General features: G+C 35.8%; 2 protein-coding genes and 1 long non-coding RNA gene across 7 annotated transcripts in view; all 3 read left to right on the top strand.

Annotated features, from left to right (window-relative positions):
• LOC309476045 (uncharacterized protein) overlaps nucleotides 1-27,678 on the top strand; it is a 66,096-nt gene that overhangs the window by 20,213 nt on the left and 18,205 nt on the right. Inside the window, exons 1-6 of one of the 4 annotated variants that reach the window (XM_082139179.1) lie at nucleotides 5,081-5,380; nucleotides 7,514-7,849; nucleotides 8,927-9,217; nucleotides 9,399-9,536; nucleotides 10,619-10,957; nucleotides 12,045-12,570. The exons of 1 other annotated variant lie outside the window; for it this stretch is intronic. In XM_082139179.1, the coding sequence (XP_081995305.1) occupies nucleotides 5,338-5,380; nucleotides 7,514-7,849; nucleotides 8,927-9,217; nucleotides 9,399-9,536; nucleotides 10,619-10,957; nucleotides 12,045-12,127 (1,230 nt within the window). In that variant the 5' untranslated portion in view covers nucleotides 5,081-5,337 and the 3' untranslated portion in view covers nucleotides 12,128-12,570. Of the gene's footprint in view, nucleotides 1-5,077; nucleotides 5,381-7,513; nucleotides 7,850-8,926; nucleotides 9,218-9,398; nucleotides 9,537-10,615; nucleotides 10,958-12,044; nucleotides 12,571-27,678 lie in introns of those variants that run through there. 2 more of the 4 variants (XM_082139178.1, XM_082139176.1) reach the window with 2 other exon arrangements.
• LOC309474853 lies at nucleotides 307-2,183 on the top strand. Its single transcript, XR_014197443.1, has 3 exons — nucleotides 307-370; nucleotides 1,058-1,223; nucleotides 2,065-2,183. It is a non-coding gene; the product is annotated as an uncharacterized lncRNA (long non-coding RNA).
• On the top strand, nucleotides 18,397-27,134 carry LOC309475099 (pregnancy-specific glycoprotein 22-like). 2 transcript variants are annotated; one of them, XM_082137715.1, is made up of 7 exons: nucleotides 18,397-18,566; nucleotides 21,547-21,876; nucleotides 22,565-22,891; nucleotides 23,680-24,024; nucleotides 25,247-25,366; nucleotides 25,490-25,518; nucleotides 25,844-27,134. In XM_082137715.1, the coding sequence occupies exons 1-7, from the start codon at nucleotides 18,512-18,514 to the stop codon at nucleotides 25,889-25,891; spliced, it is 1,254 nt and encodes a 417-aa protein (XP_081993841.1). In that variant the 5' UTR covers nucleotides 18,397-18,511; the 3' UTR covers nucleotides 25,892-27,134. The 2 variants fall into 2 exon arrangements, with proteins under 2 accessions (XP_081993841.1, XP_081993842.1); XM_082137716.1 differs by lacking the exon at nucleotides 23,680-24,024 and having other exon boundaries at nucleotides 25,256-25,366.

The raw sequence follows: 27,678 nt of genomic DNA, 5'->3' as shown, positions 1-27,678 counted from the left end.
TTGCAGGGTGGTTATTTTTTGAATAACCTAAAATTAACTTATAGAGAACGTTCCCTAATGGATATTTTTAAGTTATTATGTTGCATAATTGATCTCACTGAGGTTATAATTAAACAGGTTTTATTAAAATAGGAACAAATGGAACAAACCAAAGTTTTCAAGATATTTTATCTGATTATCAAATAATTCCCGTCCATCAATTCTATGTTTATGTAAATGTTGCGTGACTTTTACGTGTTTTAATGGGCGCTCGCGCTGAACATGCGAGCCGCATTTGAACTGGAGCGGAGGGTTACCATGGAAACGGGACGACAGCTCAACTGACACAAGCAGTAACTCCGTCTCTCACTGTTGTTTTCACTACTTTCAGGTAAGTTTAGTCCCCAAACTTACACAAATAGTACATACAAATGCTTCTGACACATTCTTTCATGTAAATGACACGCTTCCGTTGAATATTTACTTTATAGAAATGATTTAGTGTCTTCAGGAAAAGTCCGCTAGCATCTCAACCGTTAAGTTAACAGTAGCAGCTAACTGTTACTAGCTAGAGGCAGGTTAACTTGAGCTGTAATTTAGGCTTTTAATATGTGTACAGTATATGAGAGATTTTGATAGTATTGTAAAGGTTTTGCTGGCAATTTCCAAATGTGTGAATGAAAGTAAACTAATTTATTTAACCTAAAAATATTCACTGGACGGTTAATTCATTGATTTCACGTGACGTCACATGACTCACACCATTATAGGAACGCCCACCTGGAGGGCAAATGAAAGGAGTGCTATAATGCCATTTGTGCCTAGTATTAACATGAATATACAATACAGTAGCCTAGTTTGAATCAGTTTAAGATTCATATTAATTAATTTTATACTCGTATGGCCGACTCATTATTAATAAATGGTAACACTTTATAATAAGGTTTCATTTTGTTAGCTTTAGTTAACATGAACCAACAATTAGTGAACAATTACTTCTACAGCATTTATTAATCTTAAAGTTAAGATCAACATTAAATACTGTATTTGAAATGTTGTTTGTCCTCTCTCTTTTCAGTATTTATTGCAGTCTAATCCTGATTGCAGAATTGAGCTCCAACCCCAGTTAAGCAGACCTGAACCAGTTGATCGAGGTCTTCAGGATCAGCAGACACTACAGACAGGCTGGAGCTAAACTCCTCCATGACCAGGACTGGACACCACTGCTGTAAGTGATCGATCTAGTCATGTTCAGAACATTTTGCAGGGGACCTCAGCTCTGGCCCTTGAGGACCACTGTCCTGCAGACTTTAGCACCAACCCTGGTCCAGCACACCTGGACAAGCTAATCAAGCTCTTTTGGTTAAAAGAGCAAGTGAGATTGATCAGGTCTGGACATAAACTGCAAGACAGTGCACTTCGAGGACCAGAGATGAGAACTCCTGACATATTAATTAGTCAATAATCACTGATGAAAAAATAATCATTTTTATTTGTATAGATTTATGTAATATTTGACTAATATTCAGTTGTCTTCTCTCTTTTTTCCTTAATTGTGATGTGTGTCAAACAGCTAAATAATAAACCCAAAAGAGCCACTCAGGCACAGGTCACTCTTTTTCTGTGCAAGTACATTTTTGATTGTCGGACACATTCCCTCTATTTAATCCCATTGGATCCCATTGACTTTTTGAGTCATTTTTCAAAATATCATCTTCCACAGAAGAAATCACGCAGGTTTGGAATGACATGAGTGTGAGTACAAGTTGACAAAATTATTCTTTACGTTGTGTTGATAATTTTAGTAAACTGTTCTCATGCTCTTATTTCATCATGCCCTCAATTGGTTCACTTTCTGTATGTTTCTCTTTCAACAACACCGCCTAAATTAGTTTTTAATAATAATAAACACCTGTAACTATTTTTCCGGAACTCAAATTATTCTCAGGTTTCTCCAGTCATATATAAATTACACTTGGAACAACCCTTGGTTTAGTTTTTTTTGTGAATTTTATTATGTTAACATTTCAATTGTTGTTGTTTTTTTCTCACTTTAGAGAAAAAACTGACACAAAAAACAGCCAGGCCGCAGCATCCGAAGGGGTTGATCCTGATCCTGTTAAATCATAATGCAAGAGACTGGGATGGTGGAAGGAGCAGAAGAACCAGAAGACTTGAGATCTGGCAAAGATCTTCTGGTATCCGAGGGGATTGATTAATGTTGGCTACTGTAATAAATTATTAACATACATTTTTAACATCCCAGGAATAATTACTTTGTAAAATAGATTAAACCAGAAAACAGTTATTTTAAGTTGCAACAATATTTCAGAATATTACTCTTTTTAATGTATTTATTAAATAAATGCAGCTTTGATGAGATGAAGGGATTTCTTTCAAAAGTATTTTAAAAAATGTACTGACCCCAATCTTTTGAACGGTAATGTATTGTGTGTATATATATATATATTACATGACTGTGAATAAATGAAATTATTTGAAACATATGACTTCTAATGTACTACTTCGTCTTTCAACAAGTGTAATTATTTTGCATGTATTGTGGCAAATGCAAAGTACAACCAAACTAATCTTGTTGTTTGTTAAGGCCACAGGTATATTACAATACATCTTTGCATTGTCCGCAGTATGCCCACGCTTTTCACAGTGTACCCACAGTATGCCCACGCTTTTCACAGTGTACCCACAGTATGCCCACGCTTTTCACAGTGTACCCACAGTATGCCCACGCTTTTCACAGTGTACCCACAGTATGCCCACGCTTTTCACAGTGTACCCACAGTATGCCCACGCTTTTCACAGTGTACCCACAGTATGCCCACACAGTGTACCCACAGTATGCCCACACTTTTTACAGTGTACCCACAGTATGCCCACACTTTTTACAGTGTACCCACAGTATACCCACACTTTTTACAGTGTACCCACAGTATGCCCACACTTTTTACAGTGTACCCACAGTATACCCACACTTTTTACAGTGTACCCACAGTATGCCCACACTTTTTACAGTGTACCCACAGTATACCCACACTTTTTACAGTGTACCCACAGTATGCCCACAGTTTTTACAGTGTACCCACAGTATACCCACGCTTTTCACAGTGTACCCACAGTATGCCCACACAGTGTACCCACAGTATACCCACACTTTTTACAGTGTACCCACAGTATACCCACACTTTTTACAGTGTACCCACAGTATGCCCACACTTTTTACAGTGTACCCACAGTATGCCCACGCTTTTCACAGTGTACCCACAGTATGCCCACACAGTGTACCCACAGTATACCCACACTTTTTACAGTGTACCCACAGTATACCCACACTTTTTACAGTGTACCCACAGTATGCCCACACTTAACCCAATGTACCCACAGTATACCCACACAGTGTACCCACAGTATGCCCACGCTTTTCACAGTGTACCCACAGTATGCCCACACAGTGTACCCACAGTATGCCCACACTTTTTACAGTGTACCCACAGTATACCCACACTTTTTACAGTGTACCCACAGTATGCCCACGCTTTTCACAGTGTACCCACAGTATGCCCACACAGTGTACCCACAGTATACTCACACTTTTTACAGTGTACCCACAGTATACCCACACTTTTTACAGTGTACCCACAGTATGCCCACGCTTTTCACAGTGTACCCACAGTATGCCCACACAGTGTACCCACAGTATACCCACACTTTTTACAGTGTACCCACAGTATACCCACACTTTTTACAGTGTACCCACAGTATGCCCACACTTAACCCAATGTACCCACAGTATACCCACACTTAACCCAATGTACCCACAGTATACCCACACTTTGCCCATAGCGTGGGCTTGCTGTGGGCCCACAACTGGCCCCAATGGGGGCCCACTCTACTTAGTGTGGGCTAGCCCACAGTCAGCCCACACTTTGGGCTGTCCCGATGGGGCCCCACCTGGGCCCCATAGTGTGGGGCCCACATGTGCCCCGCAATTCACGCCGGTGTCTGGTCCCACAGTGGGCCCCAAAGGAGCATGTTTGCTGATCAACTCAACATAACTACAATGCGTTCTTAAATTCCGCGTCTTATTCTGCCCTCTAGTGGCATATCAAAATTAATACAAACCTTAACATAAAGAGACGGACAGTATTACCAGACCAAACACAATTAAAATCATACTAATAAAGTAAATATGTACAATATAATCTGATATACCCAGAATATAAACTCAACGCGTTTATTACACGTTAAGCATTGCCGAATTACGGAAAGGACGTCAATAAAATCACCTGTACATCTTCTTTGTTACATGCGCAAATTATGATCACTATCACTAATACAAAATAAAACATTTTATTCACAAAAATGTGTCTATTATTGCTGCACATTCATTGAATTCTGAATTTTGCACACATAAGTAGAAATCAATTTGTTTGTGGATAGTAGCCTAAAACATATCTGCAAAATTTATCAAGTTCACGGATAATTGTTTGTGCGCGAATTTATTAATCATTATGATACTAAAATCATAATAAAGTATAGGCCTACTACAAAAAATCAGATGAGTCCAGAATATGAACGCGTTTAATTTCAAGTTAAGCATTTTCCTCCCTATAGAAAACCATTATAAGAACGCTAAATGTGGCGCTTTTCCACTAAATGCATATTGGAATGTCCCCTTATTATGTCGAAATAACGAGATATATGTCGAAATAACGAGATATATGTCGAAATAACGAGATGTCGAAATAACGACTTATGTCGAAATAACGAGATGTCGAAATAATGACTTATTATGTCGAAATAACGACTTATTATGTCGAAATAACAAGATATGTCGATACAACGCCTTAATACCTCGAAATAACGTCTTATCAAAGATGCAGTCTGATATACTTCCACGAGGACTTGTCTTTTACTGTTGTTATCCTTCAGACGCTTCTTACAATGGTGTGCATAAAGAGACACCCTGCGTTGTGTTTATTAGTTAGCATTTTACTCACACCACAGAACAACTTGAAACAGTTTCATTAAAACAGGTAATTCAAGTTTACCGGGTTACACTGACATTCTCCATTAAATAGGCTATCTTAACCGAGGAACTTCCTGATACTCTACCAACTTACCCGTGAAACGCAGATTTAGCCTAGGCTACTTACAAGCAAGGCAGAAACCATTAAGAGTATTTCAAAAATATAGTTAGGCTACAGATAAAATTAGATAAAATGATAATCGTCGCTGTCTGTCTGAAACGGAGCACTGAAGGATAAACACTCCGAGAACGCAACTGAACGATGAGCTACACTAGGTTTTAAACCACGTTTCACTCTGATCTACATCAGTATGATGACCTGTGTTTTATTTATCTGTGTTTTATTCTTTAATGGTGAGTAGCCAAGAGAATTTCGCTTTAATTTTATCTCGGGTTCAAGTGCACGTATGGCTACAGTTGCAATTTAACGAAATATTTTAAAATGCTTTGATTATTGCATTACCCAATTTAACTACAGTAATTACTTATAAATGTATAGTTTAACTGCCCAAAGGCAAAGTCTCCTTAAAATGAGGATTTGGGCATTAGGGTTTTTATATTAACATTTAAAACAGTGTTTATAATCTCAAGAGTCTCAATTCTTATCACCCGACGTCGATCTGGGATTTCATGTAGCCTACCGATTTGGACGGAACTATAAAACATATAAACAATAAACATATCCGTGTTTATTACAGAGATGTGCGTGCGTTTTTTTTTTTTTTTGATGTGGGCGTTACAGAAGGTCAGCTGTATGGGGCGCCGTTTGTAAAGCGGCTCACGCTGAAAATAACAGCAACATTTTGTCACATTTAGCTTCAAACAATGTTTAAAAAAACTGGTATGAATTTTTGATGGTCACTTTTTTAGCACATTTACAACAATATTTGTCAACGTAGAGATATTTTAAATAGTTAAATCTAAATATTAAATGTTACACCTAAATGTTAAATGTTAAATGTAAATGCTAAATCTAAATCTAAATGTTAAATCTAAATCTAAATGTTAAATATAAATGTTAAATCTAAATATTAAATCTAAATCTAAATATTAAATCTAAATGTTAAATCTAAATGTTAAATCTAAATCTAAATGTTAAATCTAAATGTTAAATCTAAATCTAAATGTTAAATCTAAATCTAAATGTTAAATCTAAATATTAAATCTAAATGTTAAATCTAAATGTTAAATCTAAATCTAAATGTTAAATGTTAAATCTAAATGTTAAATCTAAATCTAAATGTTAAATCTAAATGTTAAATCTAAATCTAAATGTTAAATCTAAATCTAAATGTTAAATCTAAATCTAAATGTTGAATCTAAATGTTAAATATAAATATAAATATAAATGTTGAATCTAAATCCGATTACCACCATTTTGAATTTGCATATTTGTTAAATATTTAGTTTCACCTGAAACATTTAGATTCAACATTTAGATTTAGATTTAACATTTAGATTTACATTTAGATTTAATATTTAGATTTAATATTTAGATTTAACATTAAGATTTAGATTTAACATTTAGATTTAGATTTAACATTTAGATTTAACATTTAGATTTAGATTTAACATTTAGATTTAATATTTAGATTTAATATTTAGATTTAACATTTAGATTTAACATTAAGATTTAGATTTAGATTTAACATTTAGATTTAGATTTAACATTTAGATTTAGATTTAACATTTAGATTTAGATTTAGATTTAACATTTAGATTTAACATTTAGATTTAACATTTAGATTTAACATTTAGATTTAGATTTAGATTTAACATTTAGATTTAACATTTAGATTTAGATTTAACATTTAGATTTAGATTTAACATTTAGGTGTAACATTTAATATTTAGATTTAACTATTTAAAATATTTCTAAGTTGACTAATATTGTTGTAAATGTGGTAATAAGTGACCGTCAAAAATTCATACCAGTTTTTTAAACATTGTTTGAAGCTAAATGTGACAAAATGTTGCTGTTATTTTCAGTGTGAGCCGCTTTACAAACGGCACCCCATACATCTGACAGAATTCAGGCTTGACGTAGCACATTGCCTACGATTTGTTTTTATATAAATGAGGCTACTATATGACTTTCATTTATTATTAAAAACCACATTAAAACTTCACATTAGTGGCTGTTTATAATAAACCCACTTATGTGAGCAGAGAAGATAGCAGCCTATCTTACCTGGCATTGATATTAAAATGGGCAGTTTTTGCAGTTTCCGCGATTTGGCTCTATTTATTAATTTTATCATTTTATTTTTCGTCGGAGAGCTTACCATCCATACTGAAATGAAATGAAATGAAAGCGTGCGAAAGATTGGTGCTCAAACGGTAGCTCGGGTAGGTTAAAAAAAAAAAACACACATGAGGAGAGTTAGGATAATGCATGCAAGCAATCGTTGCTATAACTACTACCCTTTGAATTTTATAGAAATTACCTTAAACCTCTATTTGAGATTCTGTTTGTTTGTTCTTCAGGTGTGTTTGGTGTTGATCCAGTGAAGTCAGTGTCAGTGTTGGAGGGAGATTCAGTCACTCTACATGCAGGTCTTACTGAAACACAGAAAGCTGAGCTGATACTGTGGACGTTTGGACCTGACAGCACTCGTATAGCTCAGATCAACAGACTGGTCAATAAGGTCTCATTATATGATGATGTTCTTGATGGGAGATTCAGAGACAGACTGGAGTTAGATGATCAGACTGGAGATCTCACAATCATGAACATCAGAACTGAACACTCTGGACTTTATGAACTTTTACATATTGGCGATAAAGATTCCGAACCCAAAAAAATCAGTATTATTGTGTCTGGTGAGTAGTTAAAACATAGTTTCCATTAGGTTTGATTTCATTGCTTTGTAATACAAATATAAAAGCAGCATTTATGTGTCTCAGTATGGTAGTATTATTCTATAGGCTACTATATTGCAATAGAGAAATTATATTGTCTCTTAATTTGAATTGGACAGCAACACTTGACAAAAGGGTTTTACATATCATTAGGATATGTAAATAGGTCATTTGGAGATCACAGATCGCTTTGCAAACTGAAATGACTTTAATTTGATTAGACATCTTTAAACTTTATGAAACTTTAATGCATTTTATGCATAATCAATGCATTTTACACAGATTTTAAACTAGTGATATATATGGACACCCCGAGCATCAGAAATTCATGAAACTCTGCATGTTTGCTCAGTATGTCCCCTTGACCATGCATATCAAGTTTAGACATTGTGTTCAACTGAAATAGATCAGCCTACGAAAAAGTTTATTTTATTTATTTTTTTACAATTTAGAATGGTGGAAAAAGCTTGAGCAAGGAGCAAGTTGAGTTTAACTATGAGAAAGGATTCAAATAAAAAAAATAGAAATATAATCTCGATCGATGTGGTATATGTGGTGTCTGTGGTGTGAGATTTGTTACTATGTATGTTTTATATTTTATCTTTTATTCTTTTTTGTTTTAATGTAAGGCACTTTGGGCAACCTCGGAACCTACATCAAGTTCATTTATATAAACAAAATTGGTCCCAAAATAGATCCTTGAGGAACACCTACCCGTACTATTGGAGGAGTAGAATAATAATATCTATTGACACACATTGAGTTTTTCCAGTCAAATAGTTTAAAAAAACACTTCAACACTGTATTACTAAAACCTATGCATTTGAGCCTTTGCAAAAAAAAATATCATGAACCACAGAATCAAATACTTTGGATAAATCAATATAAAGTGCAGCACCTGATTTTTTTTATCATCCAATGCAGTAATGGTGAATTTCTCCTGATTTTCCGAATCTCCCATGTTGTGTGCTTCCTTGCAGCCTATGGTTGATTCACATGTAATTGCTCATTCTCTGTTTATTCTCTCATGTTTTCCAGGTCCTCTGCCTGGTCCTGTCATCAGCAGTGACTCTTCACAATGTTCATCATCATCATCATCATGTTCATTGGTGTGTTCATCAGTGGTGAATGTGAGTCATGTGACTCTCTCCTGGTACAAAGGAATCAGTGTATTGTCCAGCATCAGTGCGTCTGATCTCAGCATCAGTCTCTCTCTCCCTCTGGAGGTGGAATATCAGGATAAAAACACCTACAGCTGTGTGCTGAACAATCCCATCAGCAACCAGACCACACATCTGGACATCAACACACTCTGTCACACATGTGCAGGTACCACAGCACTGATTTGTTCTGCTCCATATTATTAATACCTCTTATGTTCAGTTCTCAGGTTTCCCATAAATAAAAATTTTTTTCCCATAAATTAGTAATTTGACCCATTTCAGATCTCAGTTATTGGATATACTCACAAGATTTGTGTGTTAACCCTCTCTGATCTACCGTTTTACAGTGGTCGAGTCGACGATCAAAACAGAAAGCGGTTTATCATCCAGTTATATAGTGCTGATCTGTGGAGTAATTGTTTTAGCCGTGGCTGTTGTTGGATTATTCATCATCCTCAGGAAATATAGAAATACAGATCACATGGGTAAGTATGACCTCCAGTGAGAAAGTAGAAAAAGTATGAGATTATTGTGGATTAGACATATGGAATTTATGGAAAAAAAGAATGTGTTAAAATGATAAGACCTATGTAGTTCATCTTACATTTCTTACAGTTTTTGTCTCATATTTATGCCATATGATGTAGTTATGCAATATCACACGAGTGCTCTTTCTGTCCTGAATTGCACGAGAGCAAATGTGTTATTGATTTTATACAACAGTTCAATAAAAAAGGTTAATATTGTGTTATATTTTTGACACAATATTGTCTGTTTTTGCTAAATTTTGCCAACAAAAATATAAAGCCAGAGCAGAACTGTTGTGCGTCTCCGAGCAACACACACCGGTGTTTCTTTTATGAATGAATCCATGTTTGAGCGAATCAATCGGGTGAACCAATGATTCAATGGACCATTCATAAAGAGAGCCATTTACTTTATTCCTGAATGAATCAGGAATCGCATGAATGATTCAATGACTTACTCATATAGACATTTACCGCCGCTAGTTTTAGTTTATTATTTAGAGGAACATGTCATTGAAAAAAATTCATATTTCCATATTCATTAAAAAATAATTAATACCTATTTAAAACCCATTCATTTAATAGCATTATTTATGCAATTGTTATTGCAGTGTTAATTCATTCATGAGCTGAGCTGCGATAAATTGTCAGTAAATATATCTAAATAGTAATACCAATTCAGATGTAGCTTCTGAAAAAAGTCATGGCCGCTGTAGCCTAAAGGTCTGTGTAATAAATTCTGTCAAATCGAATAAAATGAGATTTCAATCAATATTTGATTGATTTTATTAATCAAATCAATATTTCGCATTCTAAAAATCGAAATAAATCGTAATATATAATTATTCACTGTATTTTAAAGTGCTCACGATAACAATACCATGCATGTTCATTATCGCGATATATCGTGTTACCGTATATATCGGCACATGTCTACAAGACACTGAGCTGAGTACAGGAAAGATACTGTTTTACTGTGTCTATTTTGTCATCAAAAACCATTACAAAGTGATTAAACAATCTCTATTCCTGTTCAGCAGACGAGGTCGTTGCTGAGATAGATGAACTGAAGACCGTGTCAGTGACGGTGGGAGAGTCCGTCACTCTAAACATTGGCATCACTAAAATACAAAGCTTCGATGTGTTACAGTGGAGGTTTGTAGAATCAGGCACAGATCAAACTAATCCTTTTAAAGTCATCGCCAGACTGGATGAACTGAACAATAGCGGTTGTCACGATCATGATGACCAAGTTCACCTGGATTGCAAAACTGGATATCTCACAATCAATGACATCAGACCTACAGACTTTGGCATTTATAAACTAAATATCACCAAGAAGGGGAGAAATATGACCTCCAAGACATTTGTTGTCCAAGGTGAGTAGCTCAAACCTGTCAGTGTAAAAGTCCCTATGAAATCAAAATTGAAGTTTTTTTGTCTTTTAGTATGAATATGTTAATTATAGCAGTCACCATCGCACACCTGCAGGTAATAGGTGCGTGGGAAAAAAGAGACCAAATGAGGCAGGTTAAAAAAAAAGGAACTCTCACACACTATCAATACTTGCAAATGAGTTTAAAAATTTAATTAGCAAAGTTAGTGTGACGTGAACCACCGCAGCTCCGGTCCAAGACACGACAGCACAGATCGGATCATGTGATCGAGTCGCCACAGACCAGAAAACATATCGAACCATTTGAATTCTGCACAGAATGCTGTATTTTAAAGCAATATGGAGGAGAAACGGTTAGACAAACTCGGCATTAGAAACAGCACTGACGAGTAGAACAGATAACACCATATAAACACCAACATAAATAACACACTTTTCAAACACATCCTCAGCATGATTATGATCACTGTTTTGCTTTAATAAGAGTTTCATATTAAATCTAAAAAGGGAATCTAGACTGCCATAAGCTGTCAAATGCAGCTTTACCTAGCTCAACAGCTCTGGCCGAGTCCTGATATAAACGACACGCTATTGGCTATTTAAAAAAAGGGGAGGAGCTGTCCGCCCTGTCTTCCTGTTTAAGTGGGAATTACGTCAACACAATGAATAATGCTGCGCGTTTCAAGGCACTTCAGTGGGAATTAAAGTGCATATAGGCACTATGTGAACAAGTTTAAAAAAGTAATACATTTTTACTGGATTTATTGGTTAAATTTGGCATACCGTTCCCATATTGCATTCCATTTTTATTTAATAATCTAGTGCTGGAGACAACAATGCAATGCTTTTTTATTTTCATTAATCATTTCAATATCTATTGGCAGAATCAATTGCCAAATATTAGCTAAACATTTAAAAGCACCTGATGTAAATTATTGTTCTTTGTTCTAATCTCTTTTTGTTTTGTATTTCTCCCTTCTTGTATATATTTGGGTAACGGTCACATCCACACTAGATGGAGATGAAACCAGCACTTTAATTTAACTGACCTTTTCTATCCTATCTTACAGATTCCTTAGAAAGAGAAGATGTGCCAGAGGAGACAAACTCACTGTTGAAGGATGGACAGATCTCTGAAAGCTCTTGTCTATAGCGACATTATCCCTGAATGCTTTGGAAAATGTGTTTGAAATGATTCTGCAAGCCTGTGAAAAGTATAATGACAAAGGGTTTCTTTAAACTTCAAACTAACATTTCTTGTGTGTGGTTATTTTAAAGTTGATGGAACATGTTCCCATTATCCGTGATCTTGTCTGTTATGCAGATATTAATGTCATGTATTTTTCATGTCTGTTACATTATATTGTCAGTTTCGCTGTTGTGATCAGTGTTAATATGAACAGAACAAAACAGGTGTTTGAATGTTTTCTGTCCTCTAGTGGACAATCAGTATGTTACGGTTATATAATGTGAATGAGAAACTGCAGTTTTGGCCTGAAACTAAGCCTCATTTAAAACAAAACCTGTTTTATTTTTAAATGTATTTTTTAGGCTATAACTTTTTAATATTAATAAAAAACATGTCTTAAGTAATGATGTCAACTGTCTAATTAATTGTCTTGGTAACAACATATTCTTCATACTCATATAACTTCCATTAAAATTATTAGCTTGCATTTTTCAAGTGTTGAAGACATTAGTTTGAATTTGAACATTGATTTATTGGTGGCGCTTACATTTTCTAACACACCCATTCACTGCGTCAAATGTCAAAACGTTTGATAGTTGGTGTTGTGATCTACTTCCGGTGTGGGGAATAGAATAGAATCTGATCCATTAAATCCCAATGAATGATGAACTTGCTTCCTCATTTTTATGCAACACAGATTTATTGTTTTCCCTGCAGTGAAATAATCAAAAACAGTCACAAATTATTTTTTCATTAGTGTAAACTCGTATAAATCTATCGATCTGAAGTCGGTTAAATATAATAAACTCGCTTAGAAAAGTAGAATGACGTTAATCGTCGCTGTCAGCTCGTTTAAAAACGGCTCTATGACATCGAACAATCTGACACTCAATGGAAAACCTCCATAACTACAATGGACTTTGTTTACTAATTTTTTTACTCACACGTACAGTGGCACAGGCCACTATCCCCTGGCACATGCCAATGAAGACCGGATGTGCCAAAATGCATAGTGACATGTGCCATTGGCTTCTGTGCGTCAGATGCCATGTCACTTAATGTTAATACTGCTACTGGGGTTTCCGCAACTTTCATGTTTACTATCGATACTTTGCGCCAGATTCCCAGGATGTGACGATTTTGTTCTCTCAAAAACATGGGATAGACACAGTGCTTTTTTGCGCACGTTTTATGTAGGAGCGCGGGGCACAACCTAACGCGGGGCTACTTGTAACACGCTTGTTTTAAATACTCCCGCACATGCTTGGATGACGAAACTTTGTGTATTTACTAGCTGCCATATCAACACTATATATAAAAAAAAAAAATCCGCCAAAATTATTTATTTTTTTTGGAAGATATCCATAGACATTTATTAAACCATAGCAAAAGTAAATTTCTTAAGTTAATTTTTCATCTCTATTTTTTGTGTTTATTTAAAATAAGACAAATCTGATATTATTTTAATCTCCAAGATGTTATTTAACAGTTGAGATAGTTCTTTAATGCTTCGCTAACTAGCAGAAGACACTAGCAGCATGTTGTAACACTGCGTTACAATGTGCCCCTATTAGAAATATGCTATTATATTCTATACTTTTATTAATTTTATTGGGAAAACATGAGAAAAAGGTGAATAAAGACTGAGAGTCAATGTTCAGAAATGACTAATTATTTATTTGTTTTGAACTATGTTGTATAGCTGTTTTCATGTGTTCGTAGTCAAAACTCAAAAATGTGTTTATATTTAATTATTAAAAATTGCCATTATTTTATATGAAAAAGTTTTTTAATTGTATTTTATTTAGAAAATATTTTAGTTTGTTTTGTATATTTTTTTTATTAGATCAGATAACATTTTAAGCTGTCATATGTTATGTTACAATGTGCCCCACACATGTTACAATGTACCCCACCTATGGGGCATGTTGTCACATTTCACTTCCATTCTTTCGGGGTATGTCAAGAAAAAAGTATATACTGTATTAATAAAACAAAACCACATAATTGTACTAGACATGTGGGAAATTAATGTGGGAAAAAATAAAGACTCTGAACCATAAGTAGATTTACACAAACTGAGAAAGTCAAAAAGCGTTAGGTTGTGCCCCGCTCTCCCCTAATATTTGTTTTATATTGCTTTTTGTTTAATCACATTATTCTCATTATAGACTCTTGTGTATGGTTAATATAGCCTATTAACTTAAGTTGTATTTAGATGTCTGATCTGAGTAGTGTCAGAGTAAATATTGTGGTGTAATCTGTGATGTGTGATGACCTCTATAGCGTTTGAGGAACTGTAAATTCATCATTAAACACTGATGCTGTTTGACCATCATGTATATGTTATGTGTAAGTCCTTGTAATCATGAAGACAAGAAAGTTTCTTACTTCAAGGTTTATTCAAACCCACAAGCAATACAACAGTGCCAGGCGTTTACATGATTAGGCAGCAGGTGCAACAACTTCCATTCTTACTCTACACCTTTTATAGGAAACATGTGGACTACAGCGCCATCTCCTGACAAGTACATCAACACAACATTCCCCCTTTACTCAAAACTGTAAATTCCACCCAAAATACATAGTTGGTAGCCTGGCAAGCCAGACGTACATCAAGATGTTTAGTCTGGCAACTCACCATAGACACGGTCAATCTGATGGGTGGGATAAACGGCTGTCTTTCAAATTCCCTCTGCACACAATAGGACAGCGCTTCAACCAACCAGAGCGTTTTCCCAACAGCGGAGCTAACGTTAGTCGATAGATTCAGCTTTTAAATCTGTCCGACAAAACTACGAACACATCTTCCTTTTTTTAAGAATGACTTAAGTGCCGTTCTTTGTTCTTTTCTCAAAGAAAAACTTAACTCCAAATCCTCCAGAGTTGCGGCCAAAGCCGATTCGAAAGACCGCTGTTCTCCATCCGCAGCAGCCGTCATTCTTTGTTTTCAAGTGGCAGGAACCGTCGCAACTCTGTCGTCATATGTTAAGCCCGCCCCCGCCTACTCTATACACGACGTGATTGGCCTGACCCAATTTAGGTTTTTGCAGCAAAAAGGTCTATTGAGAGTTGCTAGACCCACCCTGGCTGCAAAATAATTTTGCTGCCGCTAGGGTGCGTCTAGATTTCTAGGCTACATAGTTGGTGCAATAGGCAAAACCTCTACAATATTTACATCCAATTCAATTAGTTGAACAATATATTCTACATTCTGTAACCAGACATATTAGAACTAGAATTAATTTCTCATTTAGCACAAGGTAATCAATGTCTTTTGTATTTAGTGACATAATCATTCAACCAACGCGGAGGGCGTTTCACTCGTGATGAAGACCTTACAGGAACTGATGGAGAAGCAAGTTGATTAGGCAAGTTCACAAGTTCATTTTTAGGAAACACATTAGAGGAAGGAACAGACTAGAGGGGCAAGGACACCAGTTTACTCTCATTGACATTTTCCATAGGTGTACAAGCTGGAGAAAGATGAGACGCATGCCAATTTTTCCCATCTGATAACTGGTAAGTGCATGTACCAAGTTGATATGCAATTTTCAAAGGCTTTGAGAATCTAGGATGTCCTTTTGGAACCTGAACTGGAATTTTGATATGCACCCAATCTCCAGGTTTGAACTCAGGAGTACAGGCTCTTCGTTTGAGGTCTGTGTACGTTTTCATCTTCTTTTGAGACAATGACACTTTCTGACTCACAGCAGGATCCTTACAAGTAATAGGAAGAGGGAGAACATTAAGATGAGTACACATTTTTCTGCCACAGAGTACTGTAACTCAGAAGGAGACCGTCCAGTAACAGAATGGGGAGTAGCACGGTTAGTTTGAAGAAACTCAGTTACTGTTGATTTCCATGGCTTTCCAGACAGAATAGCAGATTGAACAGAACTCTTCAGGACTCGATGGAATCGCTCAATAGCTCCATTTGCAGCTGGATGATACACTGACGTATGTATGTGTTGAACGTCTCGATCTTTCAGAAATGCAGCAAACTCCACTGACTTGAACTGACATCCATTGTCAGATACAATGTAATGAGGATTTCCAAATCCGCTGAAAACTGATGTCAAGAAGTTGATCACATTTTTACTTGTGATTGAAGAAGTGAATGCTACTTCTGGCCACTTACTATGATAGTCAATCAATGTCATAATGTACCGACAATCCCAGTTAGCGGTTTCAAATGGGCCAACAATGTCAACAGCCACTTTTTCCCATGGCATAGATGAAAAAGGTACAGGTTGTAAAGGTGCAGCACGAACAGTTGGGACCTTATCAGAAGACAAGCAAACTTCACAATTCTTGATCTGTTCCTTAACCAAGCAGACAATACCAGGCCACCAGTGAAGTTCACGAATGCACTGTTTCGTACGCACTATTCCTTGATGACCTTCATGGGCAAGATTCACCAAGACACGTCGCAATGCAACAGGAACAACAAGACGTGACCCTCTAAACACATAGTCCTTTTGCACAGCAAGTTCATGACATACTTGAAAATATGGACGTAGAACAACCCCCACAGCAGCTGATGAAGAAGGCCCTCCACGAACAATCTGAGCACGTAATGCAGACATTTCTGAGCATGATGCAGAGGCAAAAGCAAATTCAGATGGAGACACAACAGACATTTCAGAAGACAAAAATGCTACAAACTCCGGTTCAGTATCAGAAAAATCCTCATCAGAAGCAGGCAAAGGTAGGCGTGAAAGATAATCAGCAACCTGGTTTTGAGAGCCAGGATAATAATTCACCTCATAGTTAAAACACAAGAGTCGCTCTGCCCAACGTGCGAAAAACATGTTTTTCTGCCAGCGCATCCCAGCACCTGCATTTACAGACTTTTGGGTACTTTTCCATTTGTGAGTATTTTCTGCTGGGCATTACAGCATTCAGACTTTAACATGAGGGAAATTCTTCAACAGTGGTTGTCAATGTTACTCAACTGCAGTGTACAATAGTCATTACATGTCTCACTGCTTTCCATACCTAGTTCCCTCTGTGTAATTGTTTGTATCATTTAATGGACCTTAAGTCAAAGCTGAGCATGATGATGCATCACTAGTTTTCATTAGTCTAGAATAGTGCACTGCACACAGCTGAGCAAAATAGTGCCGTTTTATTATATTGCATACATCTTACAGTAAACCCAGGCAATGCATAGGCCTAAATATGCGTATGAGTTTACGAAACGTAGGCTGGTCAGATTTGTAGCCTACTCCCAAGTTCACATGTTCGTCACAAAATTCCCCCAAACAGCTAAGACTAATCTAAACACGATCTAAACAGGCTATGAAATTGTGAACTTGGAATATAAATCTGAAGACACGCACATATAGCGCTTTTCTTAGGGGAGCGCGGGGCACAATGTAACATAGGCTAGTTGTAACACACTTGTTTTAAATACTTCCACACATGCTAGCATTACCAAATTTGGTGTATTTACTAGTTGCCATATCAACACTATATAGAGAAAAATTGCGCCAAAATATATGTATATATATAAATTTTTTTTTTTTGGAAGATATCCATAGACATTTATTAAACCATAGCAAAAGTAAATTTCTTAGTTAAGTTAAATTTCCATCTCTATTTTTTGTGTTTATTTAAAATTAGACAAATCTGATATTATTTTAATCTCCAATATGTTATTTAACAGTTGAGATAGTTCTATAATGCTTCGCTAACTAGCAGAAGACACTAGCAGGGTTTAAATCCCAGTTGTGCAGGCGGGGGCATGTTGTCACACTGCGTTACAATGTGCCCCTATTTGAACTATACTATTATATTCTATACTTTTATTAATTCTATTGAGAAAACATGAGAAAAAGGTGAATAAAGACTGAGAGTCAATGTTCAGAAATTACTAATTATTTATTTGTTTTGAACTATGTTGTATAGCTGTGTTTTCCTGTGTTTGTAGTCGAAACTTAAAAATGAGTTTATATTTAATTATTAAAAAATGCCTACCTTCCCCTACCATCCTGGGGAAAAAAATATCGCTCGCCGGTCCTCACTGCAGAACATGAATCCAGGGGGAGGAGTCGGATCCAGATCCAACTCCTCCCACCTTACATAGAACTAAACCTACCCATCTCCACCCCTGATCCCTAAACCCACCCCTAAACCTACCAATCTCCACCCCTTATATCTGGATCCAACTCCGCCCCCTGGATCTCGTGTACTGCATTGAGGTGCTACTGGCCGGCGGCGGTGTGAACGTAAGGGAGTGTCCTAACTCTGTTTTTCAACGGTGCTGGTTGCCACTAATGCAGAGTAACAACCGATCACTTTTACTTCACTGAATCTGCGTTCATCTTTGAACAAAAATCGAAAATGAAGCATGTCTCTAGATATCTTTTCTTATTGTTGGTGTGCTTACGTCTGCATGGTAAGACAATCATACATTACTAACTCTTTTCCCGGTAAAACGACCGACAAAGTTTCATAATATGTTCCATTAGCTTTATATTCGACGGATATTCATGTATTTTTTGTCTTCTACTCCATCAATGTAAGACGTGATCTCTTTTCTGGTCAACGATAAAAATGAACGATGAACGAATTTCGCGGCACAGCCCATGCTTCATTCAAAACATGGCCAAAAGATGTCCCTGTCAATGTGCAGTTGTAGTGACATGGTATAACAACCACTAAAAGTAACATGGCTTCATACCGTGAGTAAATGTTGATACATTTGCATAACTGATCAAATGTGCATTGAATACTACATTCAATGCTGAGTAGCTTTGGATGAAAGTAAGTAGCTTTGGATGAATAAAAGTGTAAAAGAAAACATAATTTCATTTAAGTGTAAGATTGAAACAGTAAAAATCATAACGATTACAATAATAAACGTTCCATTGTACCTTAATGTTTTGGGAAAATGTCATTTTCAATTTTTTTAACGTATTTTTATGGGTAATACTCATAATGTTCATGTGTTGTAAGATAACATAAGTTGAACATAAGTTGTTCCATGAGCCTCGTGAATTTTTTCTTATGAGTGAAAGTGTTGTAGCTCTGTATTAGCTCTATGAAATATTAATAATCAATAATAACTGGTTATAATTGATTATGAATATTTGGATCAGTTAATATAATTAACTAAATGTCGTAAATTAATATTACAATCAATTAGCCTGTTTGTCCCGTGAACACTCAGGATTAATTGTTTATTAACTCTAAGAAATGTACATTTCCGGGGCATGGGAAATGTCTTTCTTAATTTACAGCACTACTAAGAGCAAAAATCTGTATGATGAGTGACTCCAGTTATGAGCTTGAGACACAGACAACTGTGTGACATGAACAAGATTTTATTAACTAGTCCAAACACTTAAACTACTCTAACATACACACACATACATGCATACAGTTTACCAAGGGAAAGAGAGCTGAAGCAGAATACAGGAAAGCAAGAAGTTATAGGATTGTTTGAAATTCAGCAGATCAACAGCCTTGAGCAAACCATCAGTTTAGTTCTAACTCGCCCTTCTTTAAAAGGGGTAAGGATACTTAATGTAGCAAATAATGAGACTAAGTTTGATACTTGCATGTCTCGCCCATTTTAATTAAACTGTCCTGATGCAATCTGTTGAGGCTCCAGTTGATCTTTGCTGATGTGGTCTGGATGAGAGAGAACCAGTGGGAGTCAGAGTATCTTTGGTGAATGGAAAGACAAGGCCGCAGCCTGGCACAAGCTTAGGGGTCCTTTGAAACTTCTAGTTCAGCATCATCTTCACATCAGGATTCCAGAAAAAGTAAGAGATAGAGCTGATCTTGTGATCAGTGACTTTTAAAGCGTGAAGATGTCACACCCTCTGGAGGTGTGTGAGCCAATAAAAAGTGTTTTCCTTTGGAGGGAAATTTCTTTACGACCCATTGTTCAAGCAGGCCTTTGAACATGTAATTTGATTGGATGTTTAACACAAGAATCTTTAAGATGCTTTTAATAAAGTTAGCAAAATGTAATGTAATTTAACAAATGGGGAATGAAGGTTGGGGTTTATAGTGACTAAACATGCCACACTTATGATTTTGGTTAACCATAGTATGCATAGTCCGAAACATTAATCCAAAAGTTGACAAGAATACAAAAGCCAAACCACATAAAACAAAAATCATTAGATAGGAAAATAAGATACATACACATTTCTCAAGTGGTTATATACAATATATAGGATTAACAGGGTTTATTTCTCTTCCTCAGAAAGAATTAAAGGGATAGTTCACTTTGAAATAAAATTTTGGTATGTTTTAGCTTACCTCAAGGGCATCCAAGATGTAGGTGTCTTTTTTTCCGCAGTAGTTTCAATTTTGATATTTTTAGGTCAAACCGTTCTTGTCTGTCAGTCATATAATGCAGGTCTATGGTCACCACCTCAAAGAGCATGCACTGAGTCCAAATTAAAACAATTCCCCGTCGTCCAAATTAAACAACTCCCCATCGTAAGTACACATTGATGGCCTAAGACACGAAACGAGCGGTTTGTGTGAGAAAACAAACAGTATTTATATCGTTTTTACCTCTTATACACAGCCATGTCCAAATGATCTGAGAGTGCGGGCGGGTATAGATACACTAGATGTCGCCTTGGCTACTGCAGTTCATTGGAACGAAACCGTAGCCAAGGCGACTTCTATTGTATATATCTATACCTGCCCGCGCTCTCAGATCACTTGGACGTGGCTGTGTACAAGAGGTAAAAACGATATAAATACTGTTTGTTTTCTCACACAAACCGCTCGTTTCGTGTCTTAGGCCATCAATGTGTACTTACGATGGGGAATTGTTTAATTTGAACGACGGGGAATTGTTTTAATTTGGACTCTGTGCTTGCTCTTTGAGGTGGTGACCATAGACCTGCATTATATGACTGACAGACAAGAACGGTTTGACCTAAAAATATCAAAATTGAAACTACTGCGGAAAAAAAGACACCTACATCTTGGATGCCCTTGAGGTAAGCTAAAACATACCAACATTTTATTTCAAAGTGAACTATCCCTTTAATTGAGCGGCATAGCCCTCTGCAAATTCCTTTTTGGGGTCGTAAAAGGTCTTATCAATCTTAATGATCCTGTTACAGGACACCGGATTCTGCCAGTGTGTTAGCTTCATTTGGGATGTTAGTTTTGGGGGAAGTTTCATAGACCTTTGTTGGGAGAGTGAGTTTGCTGGATTATTCATTAAATATAATGAATAATTTGTATCTGATTGGTCCAGATGCTACAGTGTAAATCAATGATGTTCTTCTGTGTGACATTATGAATACAGACATCTAAACACTATTTTATGATGTGTAGAAAAACATTTTTACAGCACTATATTGCATTTATTTGGCTAATGTTAATTGTTTCTTCTTCAGGTGTGTCTGGTGCTGCTGATAAAGTTAGAGTGTCAGTGAAGGAGGGAGATTCAGTCACTTTATACACTGGTGTTCAAACAAACCAACATGAAAATATTGCTTGGTATATTGGCGTTCCCCTCGCTCAGATCAATGGAGATCTCAGTTCTATCTGTACAGATGTTCAGTGTAATGAATATACTGAGAGATTCAGAGGCAGACTGAAGCTGGATAATCAGACTGGATCTCTGACCATCATGGACATCACAGACACAGACTCTGGAGATTATACACTACAAATCATCAGTTACAGCAGCTTCAGTGAAAAGATCTTCAGTGTTTATGTTACTGGTGAGTCTTCATGTTTAAAAGCAAGTCTTGTACATTTAAATCACATCATTAATGTGTTTAATACTTTTGCAGTGACATTATTTATTGGTCCGTGTACCTTCGGATAATTTGTTTTCTTGTTTTTGTTTTAAACGGAAAAACAAAGAAATCGTTCATTTATCACACATTTGACCCTGCTCATGAACATAAAGAAAGAAATTGCAAATCTTTTTTTTTTTTTTTTATATATTTTTGTTTGTTTTCATCAAACTTTGTTGTAATCCGCCAAATGGAAAGACAGTAAAACCAAACTGGATAACCGCGTTGTATTTTTCAATCTCTACACGAGCGGGAATAAAACGCCTCTTTCCGCTGATTGGTCAAGCAAAGATCAAGCCGTGATGTCATCAGTTGTTACTAGTGTGAGTCACTGTGGGTGAATAAAAGTGTAAATGAAAACATGTAATTTAAGTGTAAGATTTAAACGTAAAATAATAACGATAAAAAAATTTCCCATGTTAATGTTTTGGGAAATGGCACAATTTCCTGGAGTATCATAATATTCATGGTTGTATGATGTTCATGAAGTGAATGTTCATTGTGAATCCAGACATATCTCTCTACTCACAATCTTTATGACATGTAAAAAGAGCATTTTCAAAGCACTATTATGCATTTATTTGGATAATGTTAATTGTTTCTTCTCCAGGTGTGTCTGGTGTTGATAGAGTGGCAGTGTCAGTGAAGGAGGGAGATTCAGTCATTCTAAACTCTGGTGTTCAAACAAACCAACAAGACAGAATGACATGGTATCTTAATGGCATTCGTATCGCTCTAATCAATAGAAATCAGAGTAAGATCTGTACAAATGTTCAGTGTAATAATACTGAGAGATTCAGAGACAGACTGAAGCTGGATCATCAGACTGGATCTCTGACCATCATGAACATCACGAACACAGACTCTGGAGAATATACACTACTGATCAACAACAGAAGCAGATTCAGTGAAAAGATCTTCAGTGTTTCTTTTCGTGGTGAGTCTTCATGTTTAAAAGTGTTGTGGCAGTTTAATTCACTAAACAATCATCTTTGGCGTAAGAGACAGTCTGGAATCAAATGATCATTAAAAAGTAATTTATTCTTGCAAGAAGGCCCAGTTGCCACACAAAAGTCACAAGTACAGTCTGTGGAACAAGTGCGACCAGGAGGGAGGGGCAGGCCAGTCTTTATACTGTTATCTTCAAGGTTCTCTAAACACTCCATAGATGGATAAGACACTCCACCAGTGATCCTATTATACACTGAACTTTAGTTTAGCTTAACTTACAGCCTGCAAGTCCTAAATTGGACAGCCCTTTGACCTTAGGGGTCAGGGCCTCGGCGTCTCCCCCTCTTCTCCTGCCTCACAGAAGTTCCACATTAATCATTATATCACATGGTCAGCAGCACACATAGAAGTCAATCCTGTGTATGTTAATGAAAATCAAAGTAAGTAATGAAAATCAAAAATCTCCCATTACAAAAGCAAGTCTTGTCCATTTAAATCACATCATTAAAGTGTTTAATACTTTTTGCAGTGACATTCAGGGGTGTTTTCTATTTACCTGTATATTAATTCACACACAGCATATCGATCATTTCTTCAAAAACACATTTATTCTTAAAGTGTAATTTATTCATGGTTGTATGATGTTCATGAAGTGAATGTTCACCGTGAATCCAGACATATCTCTCTACTCACAATCTTTATGATATGTAGAAAAAACATTTTCAAAGCACTATTATGCATTTGTTTGGCTAATGTTAATGGTTTCTTCTCCAGGTGTGTCTGGTGTTGATACGAAAGTAATGATGGAGGGAGATCCATTCTTTCTAAACACTGGTGTTCAAACAAACCAACAATTACTGATTAGATGGTATTATAATGGCATTCTCATCGTTGAAATCAGTGGAGAAAATGAAATCATTAGAGATTCCAGTTTTATCTGTAGTGCAGATGTCCAGTGTAATGAAGATACTGAGAGATTCAGAGACAGACTGAAGCTGTATCATCAGACTGGATCTCTGAGCATCAAGAACACCAGAAACACAGACTCTGGAGTTTATAAACTAATGATCATCAGCGACAGCAGAATCAGTGAAAAGATCTACAGTGTTTATGTTTATGGTGAGTCTTCATGTTTAAAAGCAAGTCTTGTCCATTTCAATCACATCATTAATGTGTTTAATACTTTTGCCGTGACACTCAGGGGTGTTTTCTATTTACCTGTATATTAATTCATACACAACATCTACACTTCCAGCCAAAAGTTTTTGGTCGGTAAGATTTGTAATGTTTTTGAAAGAAGTCTCTTCCGCTCACCAAGGCTGCATTTATTTGATAAATAAAAAATAAAATAAAAACTGTAATATTGTGAAATATTATTACAATGTAAAACAGCTGTTTTTGTTTCTATGTGTTTTTTATTTTAAATAAATGCTGTTCTTTTGACCTTTCTATTCATCAAAGAATCCTGAAATAAAAATGTAAATAACTTTTCAACATTGATAATAATAATGAATGTTTCATGAGCATCAACTCATCATATTAGAATGGTTTCTTAAGGATCATGTGACACTGAAGACTGGAGTAATGATGCTGAAAATTCAGATTCAGATCACAGGAATAAATTACATTTTAAAATAGAAAACCATTATTTTAAATTGTCATAACAATAATAATATTTTTTTTTAACCAAATAAATGCAGCCTTGGTGAGCAGAAGAGACTCATTTCAAAAATATTAAAAATCTTACCAAAACTATTGACTGGTAGTGTAGATAATTTCTCCAAAAACACATTTACTCTTAAAGTGTAATTTATAGCTTTACCTTCAAATTATGATTTAAAAACAAACTAGTTTTTCTATTGGTGATAGTTTAAACTGTTTTGTTCTGGTCAATACCATCTCTTATCACCTTTTATTATCATTAAATTTTAAATATATCTTTTTATTTTTTAGTTCACCAAGAATCCAAAGTGCAGTGGATTTGAAGTTAACACAAAATATGTTCATAAAATGTTTAAATCAACCCAGTAAAGTTTGTTTGACAAAATACTTCTTCACATGCAAAAAAAAAAAGTTATTAACTAATGTAATTAAGATGAAAAATGAATGTATAAATAGTCAGTGTTTCTGTGCTGGTGTTTCCAGTTGATCTCACAGTGCTTGATGCTGTTTTAGCTGCTAGTTCTTCAAAAACACACAAGATGGAGCCATTTACCACTTAAATCAATATCATACAACTGATGACCAAAGTAGAAACATGTATAAATAGATATCAGACAAAAATACTGTTGAAGTTGAATTATTAGTCACTTTGTAAATAACAATGACTGTCTGTCTTTAGCTCTTCCAGGTCCAGGTCCGACTCCATTCCGGCCAGGAATATATGCAGCTGTTGCTGTCGCTGTTATTCTTCTGATTCTTGCTGTGATTTACTGTTACAAGCGCAGAGCAAGAAGGAACGGTGAGTGTAACATACAAATGATTTAATAAGATTGAAAGATGAGATTTAAAAACATATTTAAAAGATATTGTTTTACTCTAATCAAAGTAAAGTGTTTAATAGAGTTTGTTGTTTTTCCTCCAGAAGCGAACAGGACGAAGCGCGATAAACAGGTGAGAAACTACATCAACTGAATCTGTCTGACTGCAAAACAGATTCACATCTGTGCGCTGATTAAATGTTTGTGTGTGATTTACATTTTATATTATTATATACTTAGCATAATTTATTTAAATAATATTTCAAGCATTTAAATGTGCAGGTTCTTTATGAAAGATGAATTATTGTTTTAAATGTGAAGAGAAACATCTTACATTTTAAGGATATTTACGATATTTATGATATTTAGTTATTTTTTGCAATTCCAAGCCTTTGTGTAACAAACATCAATCCGGTTTATTTCTTTTACCTTTTGTGAATGTGTTTTTTTATATACAGGCAAGTGGAGCTGAAGACTCGTCCCCTGATCAGGATACGCTTTTTTGATGAAGACTCTCAGTGAATCAAACCTTAATCAGACTGAGGCTGAGGCGACCAAAGAGACACTTATTAACACCTATAACACTTATTATTATACTTGAGCATGTTGTTGCCTCTCATTTGCGTTACAATTAATAACCTGTTTGAACCTCTTCAGTCAGGTTTTCGTAAATTCCACAGTACTGAAACGGCTTTGGTCAAAGTTACCAATGATTTGTTGATGGCTTCTCTGGTGTAATTTCCATTCTCATCCTTCTTGATTTAAGAGCAGCTTTTGATACTGTTGATCATAGTCTATTACTCGCCCGCCTTGAACAAGATTTTGGTGTGTCGGGGACAGCTTTTAAGTGGTTTAAATCCTATTTCACTGACCATTCTCAGTTCATTTCCATGGGCGGTTTCAGGTCTGAGATTAGCTCTGTTCTCACTGGTGTTCCCCAGGGCTCAGTCTTGGGCCCTCTGCTCTTTAATATTTATCATTCACCACTTGGTCATTTGTTGCGATCGCTTGGCCTCTATTTTTGATACTAGTCTTTCATTTGATTCTTTTGTCCAGAGTACAGTTAAATCATCCTTTTTTTCACCTCAGAAATATAGCAAGATTACGTCCTATGCTAAATTTCTCAGTAGCTGAAAACCTGATGAATTCCTTTGTCGTCTCTAGGATAGATTATTGTAACGCCCTTTTAGCTGGAGTCTTAAAATCCACACTAAACAAACTGAAATATGTACAGAACTCGGATATTGACTGGGTCCAGGGTATGCAATCACATCACTCCAGTTTTGGAGTCCTTACACTGGTTTCCAGTCAGATTCCGAGTTGATTTTAAAATGATGATGCTGACATATAAAGCATTGCTTGGCTTGGCTCCTTATTATTGATCTGAATTGTTCATTTTTCCTATACCACAACTCGGAAGACTGCACTCTTCACAATCCAACTTGTTGGTTGTTCCTCATACACGCTTACGATCTATGGGTGACAGGGCTTTTTCTTCATATGCTCCTGTCCTTTGGAATTCTCTTCCGCTTGATCTTAGGGAAGCTCAGAGCTATGACATTTTTTAAGGTAGACTTAAGACATATTTTTTAAAAATTATCATTTAATTGTTGATGTTACATTTGTATTGCTTATTTTGTGTACAGCGCTTTGAGAAGTTGCTTTTAAAGGCGCTTTATAAAATAAAGTTTATTATTATTATCATTATTTTGATACTTTCATTAAAAGAGAACTTGAAAAGAAAATGGGAAACAATTCCAAGATTTCTTTAGTACCAATACTAGTGAAATTTCACTAGAAATCAAGGCCCACTGAAATCAAAATTGAACTTTTTTAGCTTTCAGTATGAATATGTTAACCTTAAAGGGTTAGTTCACCCAAAAATGAAAATTCTGTCAGTAATTATTCACTCTATTCAAACCCCGTAAGACTTTCGTTCATCTTCGCAATGCAAATTAAGATATTTTTGATGAAATCTGAGAGCTGTCTCACTCCTCCATAGGCTGCAAGAAAATTGATATTTGCCGGCCCCGAAAGTTAGTAAAGACAATGTTTAAAATAGTCCAAGTGACTACAGTGGCTCAACCTAAAGTTGATCAAATGACGAGAATACTTTCTGTGCGCAAAAAACAACAACAAAAATAACGACTTTATTCAACTCTTCATTTTCTTCACGAGTTCACGTAGTGTAACAGCGCAGCGCTTCTGGGTTGTACGTCAGAACGTAGGCTCACTATTCAACAGTGAGCTTACGTTCTGAATCTCATCAACCAATAAAATAAAGAAATAAACA

Source organism: Leuciscus leuciscus (assembly GCF_965113295.1).
Source record: "Leuciscus leuciscus genome assembly, chromosome: 15".
NCBI classification, from domain to species: domain Eukaryota; kingdom Metazoa; phylum Chordata; class Actinopteri; order Cypriniformes; family Leuciscidae; genus Leuciscus; species Leuciscus leuciscus.
This window is presented reverse-complemented; position numbering and strand designations above follow the sequence as displayed.

Bases quoted from the DNA above. Each gene is read 5' to 3' on its own strand.
- LOC309475099 (XM_082137715.1), top strand. From the start codon at position 18,512: ATGAAGCATGTCTCTAGATATCTTTTCTTATTGTTGGTGTGCTTACGT. The intron at 18,567-21,546 runs GTAAGACAATCA...TTTCTTCTTCAG, and splicing joins GGTGTGCTTACGTCTGCATG to GTGTGTCTGGTGCTGCTGAT. The intron at 21,877-22,564 runs GTGAGTCTTCAT...TTTCTTCTCCAG, and splicing joins CTTCAGTGTTTATGTTACTG to GTGTGTCTGGTGTTGATAGA.